The sequence below is a fragment of the Cricetulus griseus genome, chromosome 4 (assembly GCF_003668045.3).
Source record: "Cricetulus griseus strain 17A/GY chromosome 4, alternate assembly CriGri-PICRH-1.0, whole genome shotgun sequence".
NCBI classification, from domain to species: domain Eukaryota; kingdom Metazoa; phylum Chordata; class Mammalia; order Rodentia; family Cricetidae; genus Cricetulus; species Cricetulus griseus.
In genome coordinates, this window is record NC_048597.1 from 92,617,852 (window position 1) to 92,640,389 (window position 22,538).

At 46.8% G+C, this 22,538-nt stretch overlaps 1 protein-coding gene across 1 annotated transcript in view; it reads right to left on the reverse strand.

Annotated features, from left to right (window-relative positions):
* The window catches only part of LOC100761290 (beta-adrenergic receptor kinase 2), an 89,246-nt gene that overhangs the window by 49,624 nt on the left and 17,084 nt on the right, over window positions 1–22,538 (reverse strand). Inside the window, exon 2 of the mRNA XM_027415948.2 lies at window positions 10,930–11,006. Within this exon, the coding sequence (XP_027271749.1) occupies window positions 10,930–11,006 (77 nt within the window). The remainder of the gene's footprint in view (window positions 1–10,929; window positions 11,007–22,538) is intronic.

Sequence of the window (22,538 nt, forward strand, 5' to 3'; positions counted from 1 at the left end):
CCTAAGCACTTAAGATTGTTGAGTTTGGCACTACAGAAAAATAAAAAAAATTAAAAAAAAGCTGAGTACGTTACATCCTCGAGCAAACATGAAAGGATGGAAACGCTAATATAATTTACCTGGAGTGCACGTCTAAGATCCACGGCAATTAACCTGATGCTGAGCAGGGAGAGAGCAGTCACAAGGCCGATCAAGATCACATGCTCCAAGGCTTCTCTGAAAAGCCTTCAGGTGGCTGCTTCCACCTGCCACGCTTCTCTCCAGCCCTTCAGGGACCACTGAGCCAGGATGTGCCCAATGCTCTGCTCTGCCACCTCACCTAGTGCCTCAGAACAAATTTCTTTATGCCAGTATCATGACTGGATCACGTGAATTACCCAGAAACCCTGCAAGTGTGTTGCACCTGCTTCACTCAGGTGAACAAGCTCACAAAACCCAGGTTGTGTTTCTCTGGCACTTGTGTATGTTTCAGCTTTAAACATAGAAAGGGAGAGACTTTGGGCCAGTAAGATGGCTCAGTGAGTAAAGGAGCTTGCCACCAAGCTGATCACCTGAGTTTGATCCTCAGGATCTATGGGTAGGAAAGAAGTGACTTCCACAGGTGCACCCACACACACCCCACACCCACACCCACACCCCCCCACACACACAAATAAACAAATAATTCTATGGTGGTGGCACACACCTTTAATCCCAGCACTTGGGAGACAGAGCAGGCAGATCTCTGCCAGTTTGAGACCAGCCTGGTCTACAGAGTGAGTTCCAGGACAGCCTCCAAAGCTACAGAGAAACCCTGTCTTGAAAAACCAAAATAATAATAATAATAATAATAATAATAATAATAATAATAATAATAATAATCAACACTATTTTTAAAAGGAAGGGTAGCTTAAGTAGCACTCATGGTGTAAAGACCGGAGGACAGTGAAATAGGAGCAAGTCAGCAGTGGGAGACACCGCAAGCTTGCAGCACTCAGACAGGAGACGCCAGAAACTCAATGGCCCAAGAATAAAAATAAAATTATCCAAAGGGCAGACAGTGAACACTTGCCATAATCGTGTTGTGCAGAATAACAAAAAGCTGTGGTAATAAAATCATCTGTATTGCATTTTCTTACAAAGTTTCAAAGGTTAAGCCAAGAAACTCCAGATTCAACATGAAAAAATGTACAACCTAAAATACTGTCTTGGAAGAGCAGTGTCTGTCTAGAAACTGAGCTACAATGCAATAAAAGACTTCACTGTGATGCGATGAGATCAACTAACTCAACAGATTTACTTCAAGCTTTGGTGTACAGCACAAGACACCGTACACAGCAGTGCAGTTCATCATAACACCAAACGGTGCAACATCAGGGAACAAGCCTAGCCAGGTACAAATAAGCAAAGAAAAACACCATGATTGTGGGCAGGAAGAATCAGGTCCACCTTTGCCTTAGCATGATCCCCGTGCAAGGCTCAGCAGGAAGTTTTGTAAAAAGCTGATCAACAAACTCCAACACGTATGTGAAAGAAGGCAGACATCAAAGGTAGAGGCTGGAACTATGTGGGAACATGTTCAACTCCAGCCTTCCACATGCAGTGCGTGCACACAGAGCAGTGGGCAGAACAGAGGACAGACGTGCAGAGACACAGCCAGCGGCTTTTTAAACAAGATGCAACTCAAGGCAGAGAGAGAGCTTTTGAGGGACTCCCGAACCTCTGTCGACTATGACTGCTGAACAACAGGAACCGCTACAGAAGTTGCAGCCAAACAGACCCTAAGAGGACTGTGACTCTAGATGATAAACTCGGTAGAAAGAACGAAGAAGAAGTGCTTTGCTATTTTGGGGTTAGCCAAGGTCACTAACAGCCTGCCCATCTGTAGAAGAAAAACACAGCAAAGTGCACTTTGGTACACATTAGAGCTTCTGTGTTAGAAGTTTCAAGAGAAGCCTGAGTATTTGGAGGATTATGCCTGCAAGTCATGTGTCCGGGAAAGGCCCTGCATGTAGACCCTCGGAAGAACTCTGAAAACTCCACTCTAGGCACAATTCAATAAAAAATTACTCGAGTAAAAGAACTTAGTGCTTCTACCCCAAAACATAATATTGGTGCGTGGAGCCATGTCCAGCATCTTAGCCACTGGAACTAGGGATCAGACTCTCATGTGTCCCACATACGGGATAATAAAAGGAACCTTGAACAGTAGGTTCATGAGGGAGGGGGGAAAAGGCACACAGTTAGCAAAATAGACACCACACCACATGCCTGGCTGCTCCCAGCTGACCTGACTAGCCCACATTGCCAGTCCTCAGTGCTTCCTCTGGATTCATCTCAGTTCCAACAGGAGCCAAGAAATATAATAAAACATCGCTAACTGCCTCCCTGGTGCACTTTCATGGCTTTTAAGTTTAGCATTTTTAAGTCATGTTTATTTATGTCTATGTGTAGTATATGTCTCTGTCTCTCTCTGTCTCTGTTTCTCTCTCTCTCTCTCTCTGTATGTGTGTGTGTGTGTGTGTGTGTGTGTGTGTGTGTGTGTGTGTGTGTGTGTCCAGGGCAAGCATGTGGAGGTCACAGGAGTCAGTTCCCTCCTTCAAACAAGTGGACACTGAGGATAGAACTTGGATTGTCAGATTTGGTGGCAAGCACCTTTACCTACTAAATCATCTCGATGGCCCCCTTGGTTAAACTTTTTGTTGTTGTTTTATATTGTTTAGTATTCTGAGACTGGGCTTCTCTGTGTAGCTTTGGCTGCCCTGGTACTTGCTCTATAGGCCAGGCTGGCCTCAGACTCAGAGACCCACCTGCCTCTACCTCCAGGGCACTGGAATTAACAGTGTGAGCCACCATAACTGTGGGTGGTGATGGACACTTTTCCATGTGGATTTAAATCTTCACAAGAATCCCTCTTTCCAAATGACTCTAGTTTGTGTCAAGTTGAAAGAAAACTAACCAACACATTCTTCTATAGCACAAACACTGACAATTAAGCCAATTTCAAATGATTTGAGAAGAAATAGTCTAATAAACTGCCAGACAAATATTACCCATCCACCCACACTGGCTCTGTGTTTGTCATACAGGACAGTGTCACAGACCACATGGACCCAGCACATCCAGACCCAACAAGAGGCAGCCAAGATGAACCAATGGGTGAGGTGCATCCACCCTGTATTCCGTGCTGACTGAGTCCATGAGAACACCTTCCGAAGGTTACTAGATTTCAAACAAGTTTTCTGAAAACAAAAGAAAGTCTTATACTTCATATTGTCATGCTACACATATGTCATGGGGAGCTCTCAGAGCTGAAGCACACTGACTAGAGAGACCCAGAAAGCCAACAACTGCCTTGAACACAGGGACAGGCTGGCCAGTTGAGGGAGAGGCACTGAGGGCTCACCCCACAGCTTCCTTACCACACCCACATCCTGCACCCCAGGAGGCTGTAGCTCTTCTAATCTCCAGTGTCTTCTCCCACCAGCCCTTCCCCAGTGCCTTCCAACATCCACAGACACTGCTGCAGACATTAGAAAACACACATCTCCCCACAGTGCACACCTATTTTGCCCCCATGAAGGGCAGTCTCCATATCCCCCCTACCCAGGCCAGCCCAGGTCCAGCAGAAAGACTCCACCCACCATATTTGCATAGTGTATTTATGTATTGTATTCACCATACATCTGGCCTCCACACACCAAGACCCTCAGCACATTCTCCTCTCACTTGCCGATTCTCCACAAGACACTCCTCGGCCATCTGCCCTCCAACTTCAGCTGGCTGGCACTTGCTATGCCGTCAGGACTTCAAGCAAGGCTTACATGAAGCAGTAACCCCTAAGTGACCCCCTCAGTGGCCCCAGGGAGCCATCCATTTCCTCTCATCTTCCTGCATTAGGTTCTTAACTTTCCCAAGACAACGGTTCAGGAATCACCAAGAAGGCAAGCCTCCAGGCACACGGGTGAGAGGTTATCTTAATTGAGTTAACTGAGAGGCCCACTGTGGGTGGCACCATTCCCTAGCTGGGGTCCTGGGCTGTATGAGTGGAGAAGCAAGCCGAGTTCACCCTTCTTTCCCCCCACCCCCCCCACCCTGTGTCCCCTGGCTAGGAACAATGGGAATCAGCACTATGGGAAAACTAGTGTGGTGGGAAGCCACGGAGAGTTCCAGAGGAAGGGAAGTGCCAGCTGGGCCTGGAGGTGTACACGGGCTACAGAAAGAATTTCGAACGCTCTGATGCAGGGACTTTGAACTGAGATAACACTGCAACTTCATCTCAGAAAGAGCAAGTCCCTGCAGGGACGTGGAGGGTGGAAGGGATGAGCCACTGCACTGCAGGGTCTCAAATGTGCTGGGAAAGCTGCACCATCCAGTGGCCCAGGGACCCATTTGCGAGAAACCCACATTTGATGCTTATCAGCTGGTCAGCAGTGTGCTTGCTGGAAGCTTCCAACTGCCAAAAGGCCTGTGGGGAATCATTTTAATAAAGTGGGCAATTGTTTTATAAGGCATTTGAAAATCCAGCTTGCAAGTTCAGAGCTGAGGATATCTGAGACAAGACACCTGAACACTCAGCCCTGGGTTAAGATGAAATTCCACATTGGGAATTCAAACCCTTCACCAACAGTCCTAAGGAACTACACACACACACACACACACACACACACACACACACACACACACACACACACACACACCAAACAAACAAAACCCACTTTCTCCACATAAGTGCCAAAGAATGCTTTAGAAAACTAGGGTTGCAGGCATTTCAACAAAGTGAATGGCATCGTCCCTCAGACTTGGAAAATCCCCAGGTACCCAAATCCTGAGGTGCCCAAGGCCCTAATATAAGATATCCTACTTGTGTGGAACCTGGACCCATGCACCCACACAGTTCCCATCCCACCACTGTAAGAATGTGAGCTGGGTGGTCTGTGGTGGCGCATGCCTTTAATCCCAGCACTTGGGAGACAAAGGCAGGTGGATCTCTGTGAGTTCTAGGACAGCCTGATCTACAGAGTGAGTGCCAGGACAGGCAGGGCTGTTAGAGAAGCTCTGTTTCGAAAAGAAAAGAATGAAATAGATTGTAGTGCCCCCTTCTCAGCATAAGATGCGCTTAGAGTTCTTTAGAGTGACTGGGAAGCAGAGGTGGGTGCTGAGGTCCTTCTGCCCCTTATCTCAGAACCCCAAAGCTGGAGCATTTCAGGCAGTCTGCTGCGTGACTGAGCCCAGAGAAAACGGGGCTCTCTCAAGCCCAAAATCATTCATTAGATAAGGCTTTGCATCCTAGGCCAAGAGGATTGGAATTTGGGTGGCAGTCAAGTCAGGCACATGGGAAGAGAGAACAGGATTTTCTGGAGACTGGTTGGGACAGGGACTACTTTAAAAACCTCCATCTTCTGACAAATCAGCACTCCAGCCCTTTGTGCCTTTTCCCTATGCCGATGCCACTTTCTGCAGAACAGTGCAGTGAAGACTGCCTTGGTGTCACCAGCTCTTGAATTCACTTTTATACAGCGAGGATCCTCCTGTGCACATGTCTATCCTCCAGTCCTCCCCTCCTCCCACCTTCCCCCCTCCCATCGTCCCATCATTGTCCCATCTTCCCATCCCCTCATCATCCCTGATGTGAAACACTGCGTGTTCAGAGAGTGTGGACCAGGGGAAGTGCAGCATTTGTCACAGATGTGATTTGCTTAGGAGCGTTCTCAATCTGCAGCTTCTTGAGTTCGTGGGTGTCGAAGCTGCTGTTGTGGACAGCCACTGTTTTCAAACACAGAAATGAGGTTGGGGGCTGAGCACTCCTGAGGATGGCAGGGGAGACATTTCTCAGGAGGTGGAGAAAGGAGGGGAGGAGTGAGAAGGGAGCAGAGGCAAATGGTGACATCAAAGGGAACAAACTGACTGAGGCTGCTTTGCAGGCCCGAGTCACAGAGTCCAGCAGATCTCTCCCCTGGTTAGAGTCATAGCATGAGCCTGGTGTGATGTGGCGTGTCTGTACAGTTAGGAAGGGGATGAAAGTAAAATTAGGACACCAGTTAGGAAGGTCCTGAAACATCTGGGAGAGAAGATAACGGTGTAGGCTACAGTAGCGGCATGGAGAAGCACAGTGACAGGCAGGGTGACTGTGTCAATGACCTCCCAGAATGTGGGGCCCTGGGTGTCTGGAGAAAAGTGGAGCCATCAATTCCCATAGGAAGCAGAGCAAGGAATCAGAAGTGTGAGTTCTTGTGTGCACATGAACCTGTGTGCGTGCGTGCGTGCGTGCGTGCGTGCGTGCGTGCGTGCGTGCGTGCGTGCGTGTGTGTGTGTGTGTGTGTGTGTGTGTATGTGTGTGTGTGTGTGTGTGTGTACTAAGCCAAGTACATGTATGTGTACTATATGTATAGTCCCTCATGAGTGCTGTGCATAGTCTCTGCATGGAAGGGTGTTGTTGTGCTGTGTACATGTGTGCACACTTTCCTGTACATGTATAATGTATTAGATGTACTGAGTGTGTGCTTGGGTGCCCTGTGTGTTCTAATGGCTGAGTGTGAATGTGGAGGTTTGCCAGCCGGTGAATCATGGGTCAAAGGTCTGGAGCCCAGGAGTGTTCACGTGTTGCTTTGGTTCCAGGTATGAGAAGGCACAGGGTAGCAGGCACGTGACACACTAAAAGGGACCTTTCCTGTCTTCCTCTGAGCAGTGATGACTTTGGCTGCCTCTAGAATTTGAGTGATGGCTTAAGAGGAAGACAAACAAGTTTTCTTGGGAAACAGATGTGGCCCTTCCATCAGCTTTCACCTCAGACCTCTAATCCATCCCCAATTCCGAGGGTGCTGAGGCTGTAGGGTGGGGCAGGTCCCCCACCTGACCCAGGCTGACCGAGTGGCTGCCAAGACCACCTTGCCAGTATCTAACAATGGCTCTTCCCTCTCCTCGGTGTCTCTCTCTGCAGGGCTTCATGATCCCAGTCGGAAACCAAGGAATCTGTGGCTCCTCAGGGCTCACCTGCCCGCTGCTCTGTAGCCCTTTCTACTGAAGATTCAATTAGCAGAGCTTAGCTGAGTGTTCATCTCCGCTATCAGGAAGATCAAAGGGACATTTAACTCTCCCCTCAGTGGAAGCTGCACTAGGCAGGCAGAACCACTGATGCTGAATCAAAAGGAGACACTTGTCTTCCCTCTCCCATGGTGGAAGGTAACTCTGAGCTAGAGGACACTGTGCCAATAACATGGGGAGGGGAGCTGGGATGTCCATCGGGAAAGGATCAGTCAGGGAGAATGGGGGTGCAGGGGGCGATCACAGGAACATGTCCCACTCTTAGGCCACATGTAGAATGCTTAGTTGCCACCAAGCAGAGGTCACCCAGCTATCAATGTCTGAAGACACTACATGCCTATTCTACTTTAAGGCACAAAACTTCGGAATCAATCATTTTATGAACCAGAAAACAGATAGGTAGCTTTGCTCATTAAGATTGACAGCAATGAATCCTAAACTGTTTTCTTTGTCTGTAAACAGGGTCTTGTGTAGCCCAAGCTAGCCTCAAATTCATTACTTAGTCAAAGATATCCTTGAACTCTGAGCCTCCGCCTCCCAAGTGCTGGAGTGTGCCACCACACCCAGTTTGTGTGTGCTGGGGATTGAATCCAGGGTTTTGTGTATTTGAGGCAAGCATCCTACCCACCAAACCACATCACCAGTCCCTAGAATGTCTTAATGGTGTTATCTATAGTTTTTAGTGTTCCAGTGTTTCTGTGTGGTCATCACACTTTGTAGAATAAGGACCCAGGATGAATCAAGTCCATCTCAGGCTCTACAGGAAAAGCGCTCAAAATGTTCTTTTCCAACAGCTTGATGAGACGTTGGCCATGGTTTTGTCCACATGTTCTTTCTCCCCGCCCCCAATCAGGAAACACACTCTCTGATTCTCAAAACTGGTGGGAAGACTAATTCTTATGCCTGGGCCCCAAGAATCAAATGCAATCCATGAATTCTTTCTAGACAAATGTTATTTTAAATCATACTAAAAATGATTGAGAGAAACATTAAAAAATAATTAAGAGTTAAAATGAAAAATAAAAACAATAAAGACACAAGATTAGAAAGAAAGAAATAAAAACAATTATTCAGTCAGGTTGTAGATCAGCCTAATGAATTCACATATACACACTTAATGCATACATACTTACATGCACACACAAATGTACACACACATACCACAAATGTACTACACACAAAAAAATATACATGAACCACACACACACACACACACACACACACACACACACACACACACACAGGAGCATGAACACACACACAGGCATACACAGGTATACACAAACACACACATTGGTGCTCACACTGGTTTATGCATGTATATTATACAGAGACACACTGGTGCACACATACAAAAATCACATACATGAACCACAGATTCAAGTGCACACACACAGGTACACATATACATACACACTTGTGTGCACACACACACAGATACACAACAGACACAGACACACACCACACAGGTGCACACACAGACATGCACCCACCTAACTAGAACTACTAATCTAGTTTGGATCCCAGGAGCTAACTGTAGAACACGTTGTATTTCCGAATCCCAACAATGAACAATCAAAAGTGCAAACAGTTCCAGCTCAACACTACAGAAGCAGCTTCTGTACTTAGGAATGAACTCACTGAGAAGCTCAAGACTGGAAAAGATGGTGGCCTGGGGCTGCCCCAAGCTGCCGAAGCAGCAGAGAGTGTTCACTAATAGGGTCAAAATGGTGGCTCCCAGCAGCGAGGATTCAAGGCTGTCCATCACAGACCCAGAGGAAACTGGAAAGGGATTACTAAAACACCTCACACAGAATTGTAAAGTGTCCAGAATCGTCCCCAAACAACCTTAAAACAGAGCATATTGCAGACTTTAACTTCCCAGTTCCAAACCTTGCTCTAAAGCCAGGGGCACAAACGCTGGCCTAAGCCGACACAAGAGTAAATGGACAAGTCAGAAGCCGCACCAACCCAATTCTACAGTCAATTTTCAGCAAAGATTACCAGAGACAATCCAGTGGGAAAAAGAAAATGCCACGCATAAAAAAAGGGATAGGAGCATAGGTGAGATGGCTCGGCTGATAAAATGTGGTCCTTGCCATGCCTGACAGCCTCTGTGCAATCCCCAGAACCCACACGAGAGAAGGAGAGAGCCGACTCCCAAACAAAAGTTGTCTTCTGATCTCTCCTGTGATCATGCCTCTCCTGTGAGTCCCGGCATGCATGTGTGCACCCAACATGAAAATAAATAACTGTAAAATACTTTATACAAATAAAGCAATAATCTTCATGCCATAGATTTAAAAATCTTACCCCAATAAGCCAAATACTAAACACAAGAGAAAAAAACTGAAACTTTTAGAAGAACCCATTAAGCAAAAACATCTTAGATATGACTCTGAGCTATGATCAAAGAGAAAAATGTACAAACTGGACTGCATTAATATTAAAACCTTTTGGTTTCAAATGCCACCAGTGAAATGGGAAAGAAGGTATTGACTACAAGAGCACATTTTCAAACACTTCCGTGACAATGACAAAGGCAACCCAATTCTAAAGGGCAAGATATTTAAATAGACATTTCTCCAAAGACCATTTAGAAATGGTTAATTATTCAAACACCCTCAATACCCTTAACTGTAAGGGAATGAGAAATAGAACCCACAATGAGATGCAACCAAACAGACCAAACAGAGCAGCCAGGGGCAGGCTCTGAGGAACCAGAGCCCCCACCAGGCATGCGCAACAGTGTAGCCGCTTTAGGAGGAAGTCTGCTTTGTGGTGGCTCATGCCTTTAATCCCAGCACTTGGGAGGCAGAGGCAGGTGGATCTCTGTGAGTTTGAGACCAGCCTGGTCTACAAGAGCTAGTTCCAGAATAGCCTCCAAAGCCACAGGGAAACCCTGTCTCGAAAAAAAAAAAAAACAACAACAACAACAACAAAAAAAAAGTTTAATGTGAATTTACCGTATGATCCAGCAACTCTACTCTGGGGTGTACATCTAAGGAAAATGAATGGCTGTACACAGAGAGAGACAGAGAGAGAGAAAGACAGAGACAGAGACAGAGACAGAGACAGAGAGAAAGACAAAGACAGGAGAGACACACAGAGAGAAACAGACAGACAGAAACAGAAAGAGAGGTTTGTAAATATTCACAGGTCACAGCAACTTTGTTCGGAATGGACAAAAGTAGATCAGATCCAATGGCCTCTCTCCTCCCATATGGGTAAACAAAGTGCTGTATGTCCATACATAGCCCTGAAAGGGAATGAAGCACTAACATAGGCAGCAGCAGATGAAATCAAGGAAAACCTCGTCACCAGGGAAAGGGGCCAGACACGGAGATCACGGCCCCATGCAGGGTGAGTCTCCCTCTATGAGAAATACCCAGATAGTCCAACTCTCAGGCACAAAAAGCAAGCCTGATGCTTCTCAGGGCATTCTCAGTGAGAATAGGTTTGGCTCCAAGTGAGGGTGGAAGGGGCCTTCCCGAGGCATAGAAGTGTCTACCTGGTGTGAACACGCAGAGACCTCTTGAGTAAATGTCTCCTATTTTGGAGAGGCAGCTCTGGAAACCGCCCCTGGTGTTCGTCACCAGCTGGGGAGGAACTGAGCCATTTCCTTGCTCTGCCCTCCCAGTTGTGGCGTTATACACTCTGACTCAGGACAAACACCCACCAACGGCCTTAAGGCTTAAACCCTCTGTTTCCAAATAGCTCACCCCCACGATGCAATACAGGGAAAATACACAGGGGTGAAGCGAATGGCTAACCACCCGGTTCCTTCAGTTCCCCCTCTTCAGCTCTACATGGTATGCAGCACCAAGGGCTCTATGCAGAGGTCACTGTGGCATCACCAGGTCTCGCTGCTGCCATGACAGTACCAGATGAAGAAGCAGAACTCACCGATTTTCTGATTGAAAATCTTGTCAAAGGTTATTTCGTTTCTTTCTGCAAGATACCTCTGCATCACGCTCCGGATACTGCAAGATAAGAGGGGCTGTTAGGGTGCGGTGCACAGTGCCCGGCAGATGCTCCAGTGTGAGCACACTAGGGGTGCTGGTTGAGGAAGCTAGGGGTGCTGGTTGAGGAAGCTGGGGGCATTCTGGAGATGGGACCTGGCTGGAGGAAATGGGTTGCTGGGAGTATCATGTACTGCCTGACCTTAGGTTTTTTGTTTGTTTTTGGTTTTGTTTGTTTGTTGACCCAGATGTGAGCAAGCAGCCACAGACTCTAACAACCACAGCTACAAGCCTTTCCTGCCACCATGCCTTCCTGGCCACCATAGACTAAACCATTGTCTTAGTCAGGGTTACTATTGTTATGATGAAAAACCATGACCAAAAGTGAGTTGGGAAGGAAAGGATTTATTTGGCTTATGCTTCCACATCATAGCTGTGGTGGTTTAAATAAGAATGGACCCCATAGCCTCCTGTTTGAATGAGTAGGGAGGGACATTAGGAGGTGTGGCCTTGCTGAAGGAAATGTGCCCCTGGCAGTGGGCTTTGAGGTTTAAGAAGCGCTCTCTCTCTCTCTCTCTCTCTCTCTCTCTCTCTCTCTCTCTCTCCCTCCTCCCTCCCTCCCTCCCTCCCTCCCTCCCTGCTGCCTGCAGATACAAATGTAGAACTCTCTGTTCCTTCTCTAGTACCATGTCTGCCTGCATGCCACCATGTTTCCTGCCTTGATGGTAATAGACTAAACCTCTGAACCCGTGAGCCAGACCAAATTAAATATTTTTCTTTATAAGAGTTGCTGTGATCATGGTGTCTCTTTACAGCAACAGATCTTTAACTAAGATAGTAGTTCGTTGTTGAATGAAGGAAGTCAGGGCAGGACCTCAAACAGGGCGGAATCTGGAGGCAGGAGCTGATGCAGAGGCCATGGAGGGTGCTGCTTATTGGTTTGCTTCCCATGGCTTGCTCAGTCTGCTTTCTTAGAGAACCCAGGACCAGCAGCCCGGGGATGGCACCACCATTATGGGCTGGACCCTCCTCTATCAATTACCAATTAAGAAAATGCCCTACAACATTTTCTCCGTGGAGTTTCTCCTCCTAACTTGTGTCAAGCTGACATAAAACTGGCCAGCACAACCTTCAAACTATAAATCAACATAAACCCTTCCCCGTTTCTTGTTATGCGTTTAGTCATGGAGACCCAAAAGCAGAGAACTACTGTTGGGGGTGGAGGTCATGGCTGTGACCGCCTGACCATTTATCTCTTAGGCCTGATGAGCCAGTTTGCAGAGGAATTTGGAAGAGTTTGGATCTAGAGACCAGAGGAACCCTTAAATGCTATTAGCAGAACTTAGTGGACTATTCCAGGAGATGTTCAGAAGGCCAGAATGTCCAAAACACCCAGACAGTGGAGGCCACACCCAGCAGGTCCATGGGGACAAGAGCTTCCTTGAGGGCCAGGGATAGCAACCATTCACATTACACTCTGGCAAAGAGTGTGGCCAAACTTGAGTGAGGCTGAACTAAAATGGGGTGAGGAGAAGAGGCTGCCTCAGGATATTATGGCATTCAGGCCAGGGTGTGGCTATTGCTCAAGCTTCTTCAACTCAGTGACATAGAGCAGAAAGATGAATGTGTGAGAGACAAGCAGTTCATCAAGGACTGGGCAGGAATGTGAGTAAAGCTGTGGATAAAGTCCCTCAGGGGATGTTGAAAAGTCAGGGCCTTATAACTGTGATTAATGAAGAAACTCCGGACTCAGAGCTGGGACAGCAGAGAGGACCTACTTACCAGAAGCCTAGGGTGTTGCAATGCAAGGGTCATGGCTGAGTAAAGAACATCACCCCACTCCCACCCCCAGGCATTCAAGAAGAGTGCTTTCTCATTCCCAGCCACAGAAGGCAGCTGTGGTCCACAGGGATGGGGGGGGGGGATGAGGGAGGATGGGGATGAGGAGGTGGATGGGGAAGGAGCCAGGGCAGCAGGCCACATCTCAGATGAACAGAATGAACGGACATCCACTCGGGGCTGGTTTTGCAAGTGTGAGGATGCATGGAGGTGTGCACCTAGGTTCCAGAAAGCTGCTGAACCCTGGCTGTGTGTAACAGGATCACAGTCCCTGTGGGGAACTTGTGAGAAGGTAAAGGTTAAGATTCAATGGGAAACCCAGGATATTGGGAGATCCCAGAGACAGGAAATATCTGACAAAGCTACAGGTAGCCAGTAGATCAGGTCCAAGAGTGTGGTCACAGATGCCACAGGCAACAGAGTTGAGGGTGTGGGTGGCTGAGTCTGTTGGAAGCCAAATGATGCCACCAAGAGCCTTGATTTTAGACCTGGGGGCTGTGGGACCAAGGGTCTGCTCTTTGTTTGGTCTTTCCTGTGTCTAGTATCTCTGTCAATTCTAGAGTTTACATATCACCCTTCAGGGGGGTTTGATGGAGTTGAAGACAGACAGTTATGGTTATTGTTTTTCTTAGTAATGATAAAAGATAAGTTACACATAAAAATTTAGACTCACAAAGATAGGATAGATGATAGGATATTTTCTATAAATTTTGCCAAATGTTAATAGACTAAATATTGTTGACTGTAGTTCTTGCTTGATAGCTGTTTTGTTATATATAATTTTACTATGTTAAAGTTAAAACCTTTTGTTTTATTTAGACAGAAAAGAAGAGATGATGGGGCAAGTTCTTCTGTATATATGTTTCTCTTATTGGTTGATGAATAAAACACTGTTTGGCTAATAGAGGCAGGGAGATAGGTGGGACTGGGAGACGAGGAGAATGCTAGGGAGAGAGGCAGAGAAGCCGAGAAGAGACATCTTGCTTCCAAAGGAGTAACATGCCGGATTATAGATAAGCCACAGCCTCGTGGCCATCAGCCAACAGTTTTATAATTAATATAGCATCTGTGTAAACACAGACTAAAGAGGCTGTGGGACCAGGCAGGACAAAAAACTCTAGTGACAGTCTAGGCATCATCTCACCCCACCCCCTTTTGGAATGGGAATATTTACTCTACGCATGCATGCTGGAAGTGAGGAACATATTTGTAAAGTTGCAGACACTTACAGTTAAGAGTTTGCCTTCAGTCCCAGAAGATACTTTAGACTTTTGGTGATTTTTTGAGACAGGGTCCTGGAACTCTCTGTGTACCTCAGGCTGACCTTGAACTCACAGAGATCTACCCGCCTCTCCCTCCCAAATGCTGGGGTTGAAGGTGTGCGCTGCCCAGACCCGGCTGAGACTTTGAACTTTTGGAAACAGTGTGGGCACAAGAAGGCCTCTGAAATGAGACTAGACACAGCTGCACCATGAGGTGGCTGTGAGCCTGAGGGGTCACAGGAAGAAAGTTGGGCTTTGGTGTAAAATGTACCCCAGAGGATCATGTCTTTGAACTCTTGGTTGCAGCTGGCAGTGCTGGTTGGAGTCTGTGTGGTTCCTTTAGGACATGGGGCACAGCCAGAGGAAGTGTGCCATTAGAGCATGGGCCATGAGGTTCACGGTCAGAACCCACTTCCTGTATCTCCACTTCCTGATCCATCCAGATGTAAGCAAGCAACTTCATGCTCCTGCAGCCACACACAGCTCAGGCCGCCATGCTGTCCCCACCAGGAGAGACCGCACCCTCAAAAAGTGTGATGAAGTAAACCCTTCCTCCCTTCTGCTGGCTCTGTCGGGCATTTAGTGACAGCAACGGGAAGAACAATCAATACAGTGGCATATTTTAAAGACAACATTAAAAGTGTAGTGTGAGCAACCCTGAACCACAGGAGGAGTGGGGAGATAGTCACTGTCACTCAAGAATATCGGTTGTATGACAGATTCCTTCCGCTGCTATCCAGGACTGCAGGAATGGTCCAGGGACTGACAGCAGCCAAGACTCCAGCCATCACCCTCTCCCAGGACAAGGGGCAACTCTGTATATGGAGAATCCAACTCAGAAGATGCCAAAACTTTACCCTCAGTACTGCCTCTCTCTAAAGTATGCATGAGTATGTAAATATGCACATACACATTGCATACATACCTCCCATGGGCCCATTCATGCACACACATACTCTGCACACAGTCCCATGCATGCACACATACCCCACATATAGCCCCATGCATGCATACATACCTACACACCCCCATTCATGCATATACATATTCCTCACACACCCCATGCATGTACACACACATTCCTCACACAGCCCCACGCTCACAGACACATACTCTTCACACAGTCCCATGCATGCACACATACCCCACATATAGCCCATGCATGCACACATACCCACACACCCCCATTCATGCACACACACATTCCTCACCCAGCTCCAGGCACACACACACACACACACACTCTGCACACATTCCCATGCAAGCACACATCCCCTGCAAACAGCCCCATGCATGCACACACAACCCACATGTAGCCCCATGCATGCACATACATATTCCTCATACAGCCCCCAGGCATGTACATATACCCCCACAGCCCCAGATATGCACACACATACTCCCCACACAGTCCCATGCAGGCACACATCCCTTGCACACAGCCCAAGATATGCACATAAATGCCACATGTGTACCGAACACCCACAGCCCTATTCACATGCACACATACCATGTGTGTACCCCCACACAGCCCCAGGCATGCATACACAGAAATCCTGCTATCAACCTCTTCCTTAAACAAAAGCAAAAGACCACTGCCCCCCCCAACCTGGGTACCAGATCAGTGTTTTGAAATAATTTCCATACAACACCAATTTTTAAAGTGATTGAAAGGGAAGAGCCTACTTACAATAAAATTTTAAAAAAGAACCTGAAATGCCTTGAAATTAAAATCTTCCAAAATGTGCACAAGACATTTATGGGGTAAATTATGAATCACAAGGAGACAGATGAATGCACCATGGTTATGAGCAGAAAGATTGAACATTAAGAACATTCAAAGATCTGCCAGATTTCATTATAAAGCCGGTCTGAGCCCATCAGGACCCCGAGGGGACTTTCACAAGATGCAGAAACAAGAAACAATTTATATAGAACAACACAGAATCTAGGGCAGGCAGTACATGTCTGAAGAAGGAGAAGTAAGACATCAGGGCTAATTATGAAAGGGACACAACCAGGACACAAAGGAGTGTTGATGTGGAAGGAGCGGAGAGCTCCCAAAGCGAGTGGCATACACACTGAGCTGTGACGTGTGGCAGAGACAGGGACAGAGATGGGAAATGGAGAAGGGGGACTTTTCAGTATGTGAGCCCCAGAGCACTGATTCGAATGGAATGAAATCCAGTCTGCCAGACACTGACAGGGAGTGGACCAGCTGCTTCTGTATTTTACATTTATTTAGTGTATGTCAGCCTGCATAGTTGAAGCGTGAAGGTTGGGGGAACATGTGTAGGGTTTAATTCTCTTTGGGACATGGAATTGCTATTGCCAGGCTTGTCATCAAGTGCCTTTACCCACCTAGCTCCTTACTGGCCCAGAATTACTTTTTAAAACCATTTAAAGACAAACCAAGGTATAATTCATTTTTAATTTTTGATATATAAGTCATGCCTTAGGATTTTTATTGCTGTGAAGAGACACCATGACCAGGGCAATTCTTATAAAGGAAAACAGGGAATTGGGGCTGGCTTACCGTTTCAGAGGTTTAGAGCATTACCATCACAGCAGAAAGCAAGGCTGCATGCAGGCAGACATGGTGTTGGAGACCTAGTTGAGAGTTCTACATCGTGATCCTCAGGTAACAGGAAGTGAACTGAATCCCACCCTGAGTGTTGCTTGAGCATATGATCCCTCAAAGCCCACCCCCACAGTAACACACTTCCTCCAAAGGCCTACCACCTAATAGTGCCACTGCCTATAGGCCAAGCATTCAAACTGTGGTGGCTTGAAATATGTATGGCCCCTATAGACCCATGTGTTTGAGAGTGGCACTATTAGGAGGTATGGCCTTGTAGAAGTAGGTATGGCCTTATTGGAAGAAGTGTGTCCCTGTGGGGGCAGACTTTGAGTCTCAGATGCTCAAGCTACCAGTCCCAGTGTGGGACTCGGTTCACTTCCTATTGTCTACAGATCAAGATGTAGGACTCTCAGCTCCTTCTCCAGCACCATGTCTGCCTGCACGCTACCATGCCCTGCCACGATGATAATGGGCAAAAGCTTTTGGGCAAAACCTTCAGAAGTCATGCTGTGGTCATGGTGTTTCTTCACAGCAATAGAAACCCCCAACTAAGACACAAACACATGAGTCTATGGGAGCCATACCTATTCAAACCATCATGAGTCATAATTAAATGATATCTCAGTGGCATTGTTAGGTGAGCCTTACACAAGTACACACACCCTATAACACCTTGTCCTAACAACAGACATCAAAAGTTCCCATCAGCCCCAGAAGGTAGAATGACCTCCACAGATTCTGGAGTCTAGGCAGCTAGGGGCCTTCCACACAGGCCACATGACACAGATCAAGATGGTGGCCTGCATCTGTCTCCGTGCTGGGCTGTCTCATGAGCGGCCTCCACAATGGGCTGTCTCATCTCATGAGCTTGCTTTTCACTTTAGCCCAGGGACTACGCCCACACTCCATATTGTGAGTCCTTAGCCTTTCCCCAGCCAGGCTTCTGTTTCTGCAGGAATAGCCCAGGGTTTGCTGATCATTTGTCTGTGGGCATTTGTGTTGCCACCAGTTTGGGATTGTTATGAATGATGAATACCTTAAATATACCTGAGTAAGACATTTTAAGGACACATGTTGTCATCTCTTACAGGAAAATACCGAGGAGTTGAGAGCACTGGTTGCCTGGTAAGTTCTATCATCCATCAAGGGAAACCGTAAACTCCGCAGCCACAAGAGCCCCCATCACCTCCCATCTCCTCTCATTCCACTGACAGTGTTTGGTGTTTCAAGCTGCTCCTCCACCCTGTCCACGCTGAGGCTACTCTCTCTAACTTTTAGACAGTGTTGCCATGTGTGGGAGGTCTTATTTCAGTTTGTATTTTAACTTGCACTTCCCTCGAGAGCAGTGATGTTGAACATGTCTGTACACACAGGCCAGGATCAATAAATCTGCATGCTTGAGGAGCCCCATCCAATACTCTTGGCTTTTCACTGGGCTGTTCACCTGGTTATCGAACGTAAGGATTCTTGATGTAGCCTGGAAGGACAGATGTCTATATGACTCTAGTTGTCTCCCCAAAATGGCCCCTAGCATCTTCTCTTTTTTCTCATGGGGTCTTCCCAACACAGGTTTAGTTGATGACTTCCAAGTTGTGGGTCATTTCCTTGATGGGCAATACTGCTTTGTAGTATGCATGCCGCCAAGGCCATCTATATTTTCCTTTACAAGTTTCAGGATTTTTAGAGTTGGAGAGGTGGCTTGATGGCTAAGCACTGGCTGTACTTGCAGAGGACCAGAGTTTGGTTCCCAGCACTCGCACCAGTGACTCACAAACAAATGTGACTCTAGTTCTGGGGATCCAGGGTCCTCTTTGAGGTCCACGCACAGACACAAACAATTAAAACAACAAAATGACTCTTATCTGCAGCTCTCACGTTGGGTGCAATGGTCATTTCAGCTACTGATACTGTAAAAGGCAGGGTCATGTTGTCCCTAATGGTTCACTGCTGTGTGACAAGACTATCTGATCCTCACTGAGTCATCCTGGACCCCTCTGTGGAACCAACAGCACATACCCACAGGTCTGTATTTGCCCCACCCAACCCCTCACACAAGTACAATGTGGTCTGGTCTTTGCTGCTCCTTGGTTGGTTTGGTTAGTTTTGTGGGTGACCTTAATTCTCTCTGAGGTAGCTTGGCAGTCACTGAGCTCTCTCTGGGTATTGATGTAACTGCATCTCACAGCTACTGACATACCTGCCTTAATTTTCCCCCATTCTGATGGATTTTTAATTTCCCCTGATACTCGTTCTGTGTTCTGCAATTTGCTTACGCTCACATGGCTTATTTCTGAGTTCTTGGAGATGTCAGGTCCCTGCCAGTTATTGATTCCAGCTTAATTCTTCAGTGGCTAGAAAGCACAAACCAAATGGTTCTGCTCTCTTTGGATTTGCTGACCTTTGTTTCACCACCCAGCAGGTAATCTATTTTTGAGTCTTTTGTGCATGCGTGAGCAGAATGCTTGACTAGTAAATGCTCACTGGGTCAGGATGAGTAACAGTGTCACTTAGATTTTCCAGATGTGGTATTATTGAGCTCCTCTCTTGTTTTTTTTTTCCCATAAGTTGCTGGGCTGGGGATGCAGAACTCTCCAACTTTAATCCTGACTCTGCCCGTGTCTGCTTTCCATGCCACCTACATTGTGGGGTTTGCTTTTTTGTTTGTTTGGTTGATTTGGTTTGGTTTGATCTTTTGGTTTTTTGAGACAGGGTTTCTCTGTGGAGATTTGTAGATCAAGCTGACCTCAAACTCACAGAGGTCTGCCTGTGTTGTGTTTTGAAGTTCAATTAGACACATGAGCAGGGGGTGCTGTGCCTCAGTGACGAGGGAACCCACCATCATGAAGCCTCTCTTCTAGATGCGTTTCACAGCCCTGGTTCTTCTCCCTTTTTCATTAAAGCCTAACCAGGTTGCTGCAAGTTTCCCTCAGCTGGTGTCTGTGTGGGGTCCACTGCCTGAGCATCTGTATTTCCTAAGTGAGTTTCTGGCTCACAGCGCACAGTTGGGCCTTAGTTTCCTGTTCTGTCGCTGGTGTGTCTTCTGTGGAAGAATACCCCTTCAAATACTTAACTAGGTTTGAGGAGGATTGGTGTTTTGTTATGTAGTTCTTTCTGTATTTGGGATTCCAGTTACCATATATTATTATCAGGGTGCTTTGTCAACAGTCACCTGGGAGGGACTCTTGCTGAGGGACTGTCAGGGTCAGGTTGGTCTGTGGAAACCTCTGTGGTGGATCATCTTGATGCTGTTAATTGACATGGCAAGACCCAACCTAACAGTGGGCAGCACCGTCTTCTTGTCTTGAGACTTGAATGCTATAAAAGAGGAAAAAGTGAGTGCAAGCATGCAGGATTCATGCTCGATGCCTTGTCTGTGGATGTGGCTGCTCCAGGTCCCTGCCCACCTTGACTACTTCAGTGACAGCCGTAACATGGGCCTAGGACTTAAGAAAACTTTCTCGCCTGAGTTGCTCTTGCTTCTCACAGCACCTAGAGAGGAAACCATGGCAGCTATTTGAATAGTTTCTCAGAGTTCATCTTGAAATTCCTTGATGTCTTTGCAGAGCCTTATGTTTTGAAATTTGATTAATCCTGACGCTTCGATTTTTTTTAAAAAACAAACCTGCTTAATCTGAGGCTACAACCCACCCCACCAGGGTGTTCTTCTAGAAGGTTCCATTTAGCTCCTAAGTGCAGGCTTAAGATGCAGCCAGGCTCCTCTGGGGTGTGGCGCTCAGATGGTGTTTCCTTGACTTCTCTGCCTGCAGAGGCTTCTTGCTCTGCAACATTAATGGAAATGCAGACCCTCTCTCCCATGAGCCACAATGGCTGCCCTTCAGCCATCAAACGCTGGGAGATGAAGAATGTTCCTGGCTCTGCGATCAACCCTGTTGACCTTTCTGTAGGTTCCTCAGCCTTGTTCTCCCTGGAGCTCAGTCAGCTTTTGATATTGCAGGCAGAGAGAGAGGACACCAGCATCGCCCAGCTCAAGGGAAGGAAACATTGTTACTTTCCTTGTTTGGAGTGGGTTACTAGCGACGAACAGGGTACAAGAAGTAATTTAAAAGTAAAATTAGGCAAGCACATGTTTCTCGTTTCTCAATGTGTCAAATGCTGCCTGGAGGAAAGGACCAAGCTTAGCTCAGCATGGGCTGTTTGTGGATTGCTTCCTTTGGAAGATTGAGTCTTTTCCTATTGAATGAGCTAAGGAATCCATTTGATTTAGAATCTCTCACGTTATGACTGGCTCACACACCATCCTGACAGCTCCAGAGACTGGCCCCGGAACATTTAGACTCCCACAATAAGCACGTTTACCATCACTGGTTCCATTCTGACTCTCAATTCTTGCCTTATTTACCATGCTGAGACTTTTTAAATCTGCTTTCTACAAAGGTTGGCCTGAGTCTCAGTCTCATTTAAACATAGGAGTTTTCAATGCAACACAATTATCTTTTATTTAAAGGCCCAATTTCCTTTCTAACCACTGAAACCCATCCTATGATTATGTCTTGATTTGCTGCTTGCATCTCCAATATTTCTCATGTTTAATTACCAGTTCAGATAAAGTGGCTGGTCTTCCAACGTCAAATACAGAAAATAATTTGTGATGTGCCATAGACACATAGGTGCATCATAGACTTACATATGGAACCACAGAATTTCCCAAAGAAAACTACAAAAAAAAGTCTTTATCCCTGGGGACTAAATAAAGATGTCAGATATAAGAGTGGACCACAAGCCACAGAGCTGGTACAGTAGTTGGTAAACTATGTTGCACCAGTGAGGACCTGAGGTCAGATTCCCATGTAACATCCACGCTAGCAACACACATCTGTAACCTAAGCCCCCAGGGCCGCAGACACACACACACACACACACACACACACACACACACACACACACACACACACCTGGAACCTGCCAGTGAGACCCCGTACCAAAACATAGAGTGAAAAGTGATCCAGGCAGACACTGGACATTGACTCTGGCCTCCACACTGCACATGAGAAAACAAAACCGGGAACCACAAGGGAAAAACCAAGCCCATTGGCGTCAAAACTTCCCTTTTGCCATTAGAATGTAAGAGGGTAAAGGATAAACCACAGCCTGAGAGAACCAACGGCAGACCCCGATTGCCATCCGGCTGAGGCCTGAATCCAACGTACATGAAGGGAGCCCCTGACGACTCAACAAGAAAACAATAAACAAGGGCTGGAGACAGCCAGCGTTATGAGCACCTACTGCTCTTGCAGAGGGTCCAAGATCTCACATGGTGGCTCAAAAGAGTCTGTAACTTCAGTTTCAGGGGACCCACCATCCTCTTCTGACCTCAGAGGACACCAGACATTCACATGATGCACACACACACACACACACACACACACACACACACTCGTACACATAAAATAAATAAATCTAAAAAGAGACATTAAAGAGAACATCAGTCTAAATAATTGTATGTGGAGGCACACTCCACTTGGGAGGTGGAGGCAAGAGGATCAGAAGTTCAAGGACATCCTCAGCTACATAACAAGTTGAGGGCCAGCCTGAGCTGGCTACCTGGGACCCTGTCTCAAAAAATATATATAAATGAGCAAAATATAAATGAACAGACACTTCATCAGAGGAGATCTACAGAGGATGGAAAGGGGATGTCCTTGAAGAGGGACAGAGCATCACGGGTCACCAGAAAAGAGGAATTGAAACTACAGTGTGGACTCCACCACACACTGTCAGAGGAGCTGCTGTGAGAAAAGACCGAATTCCATGTCAGCAAATCCAGGATAACTACTGGGAGCATGGAACAGACAGCGCCACAAAGGGCTCGGCAGTGCCCTGAAGTTCAACAACACTGCCATAAGATCCACC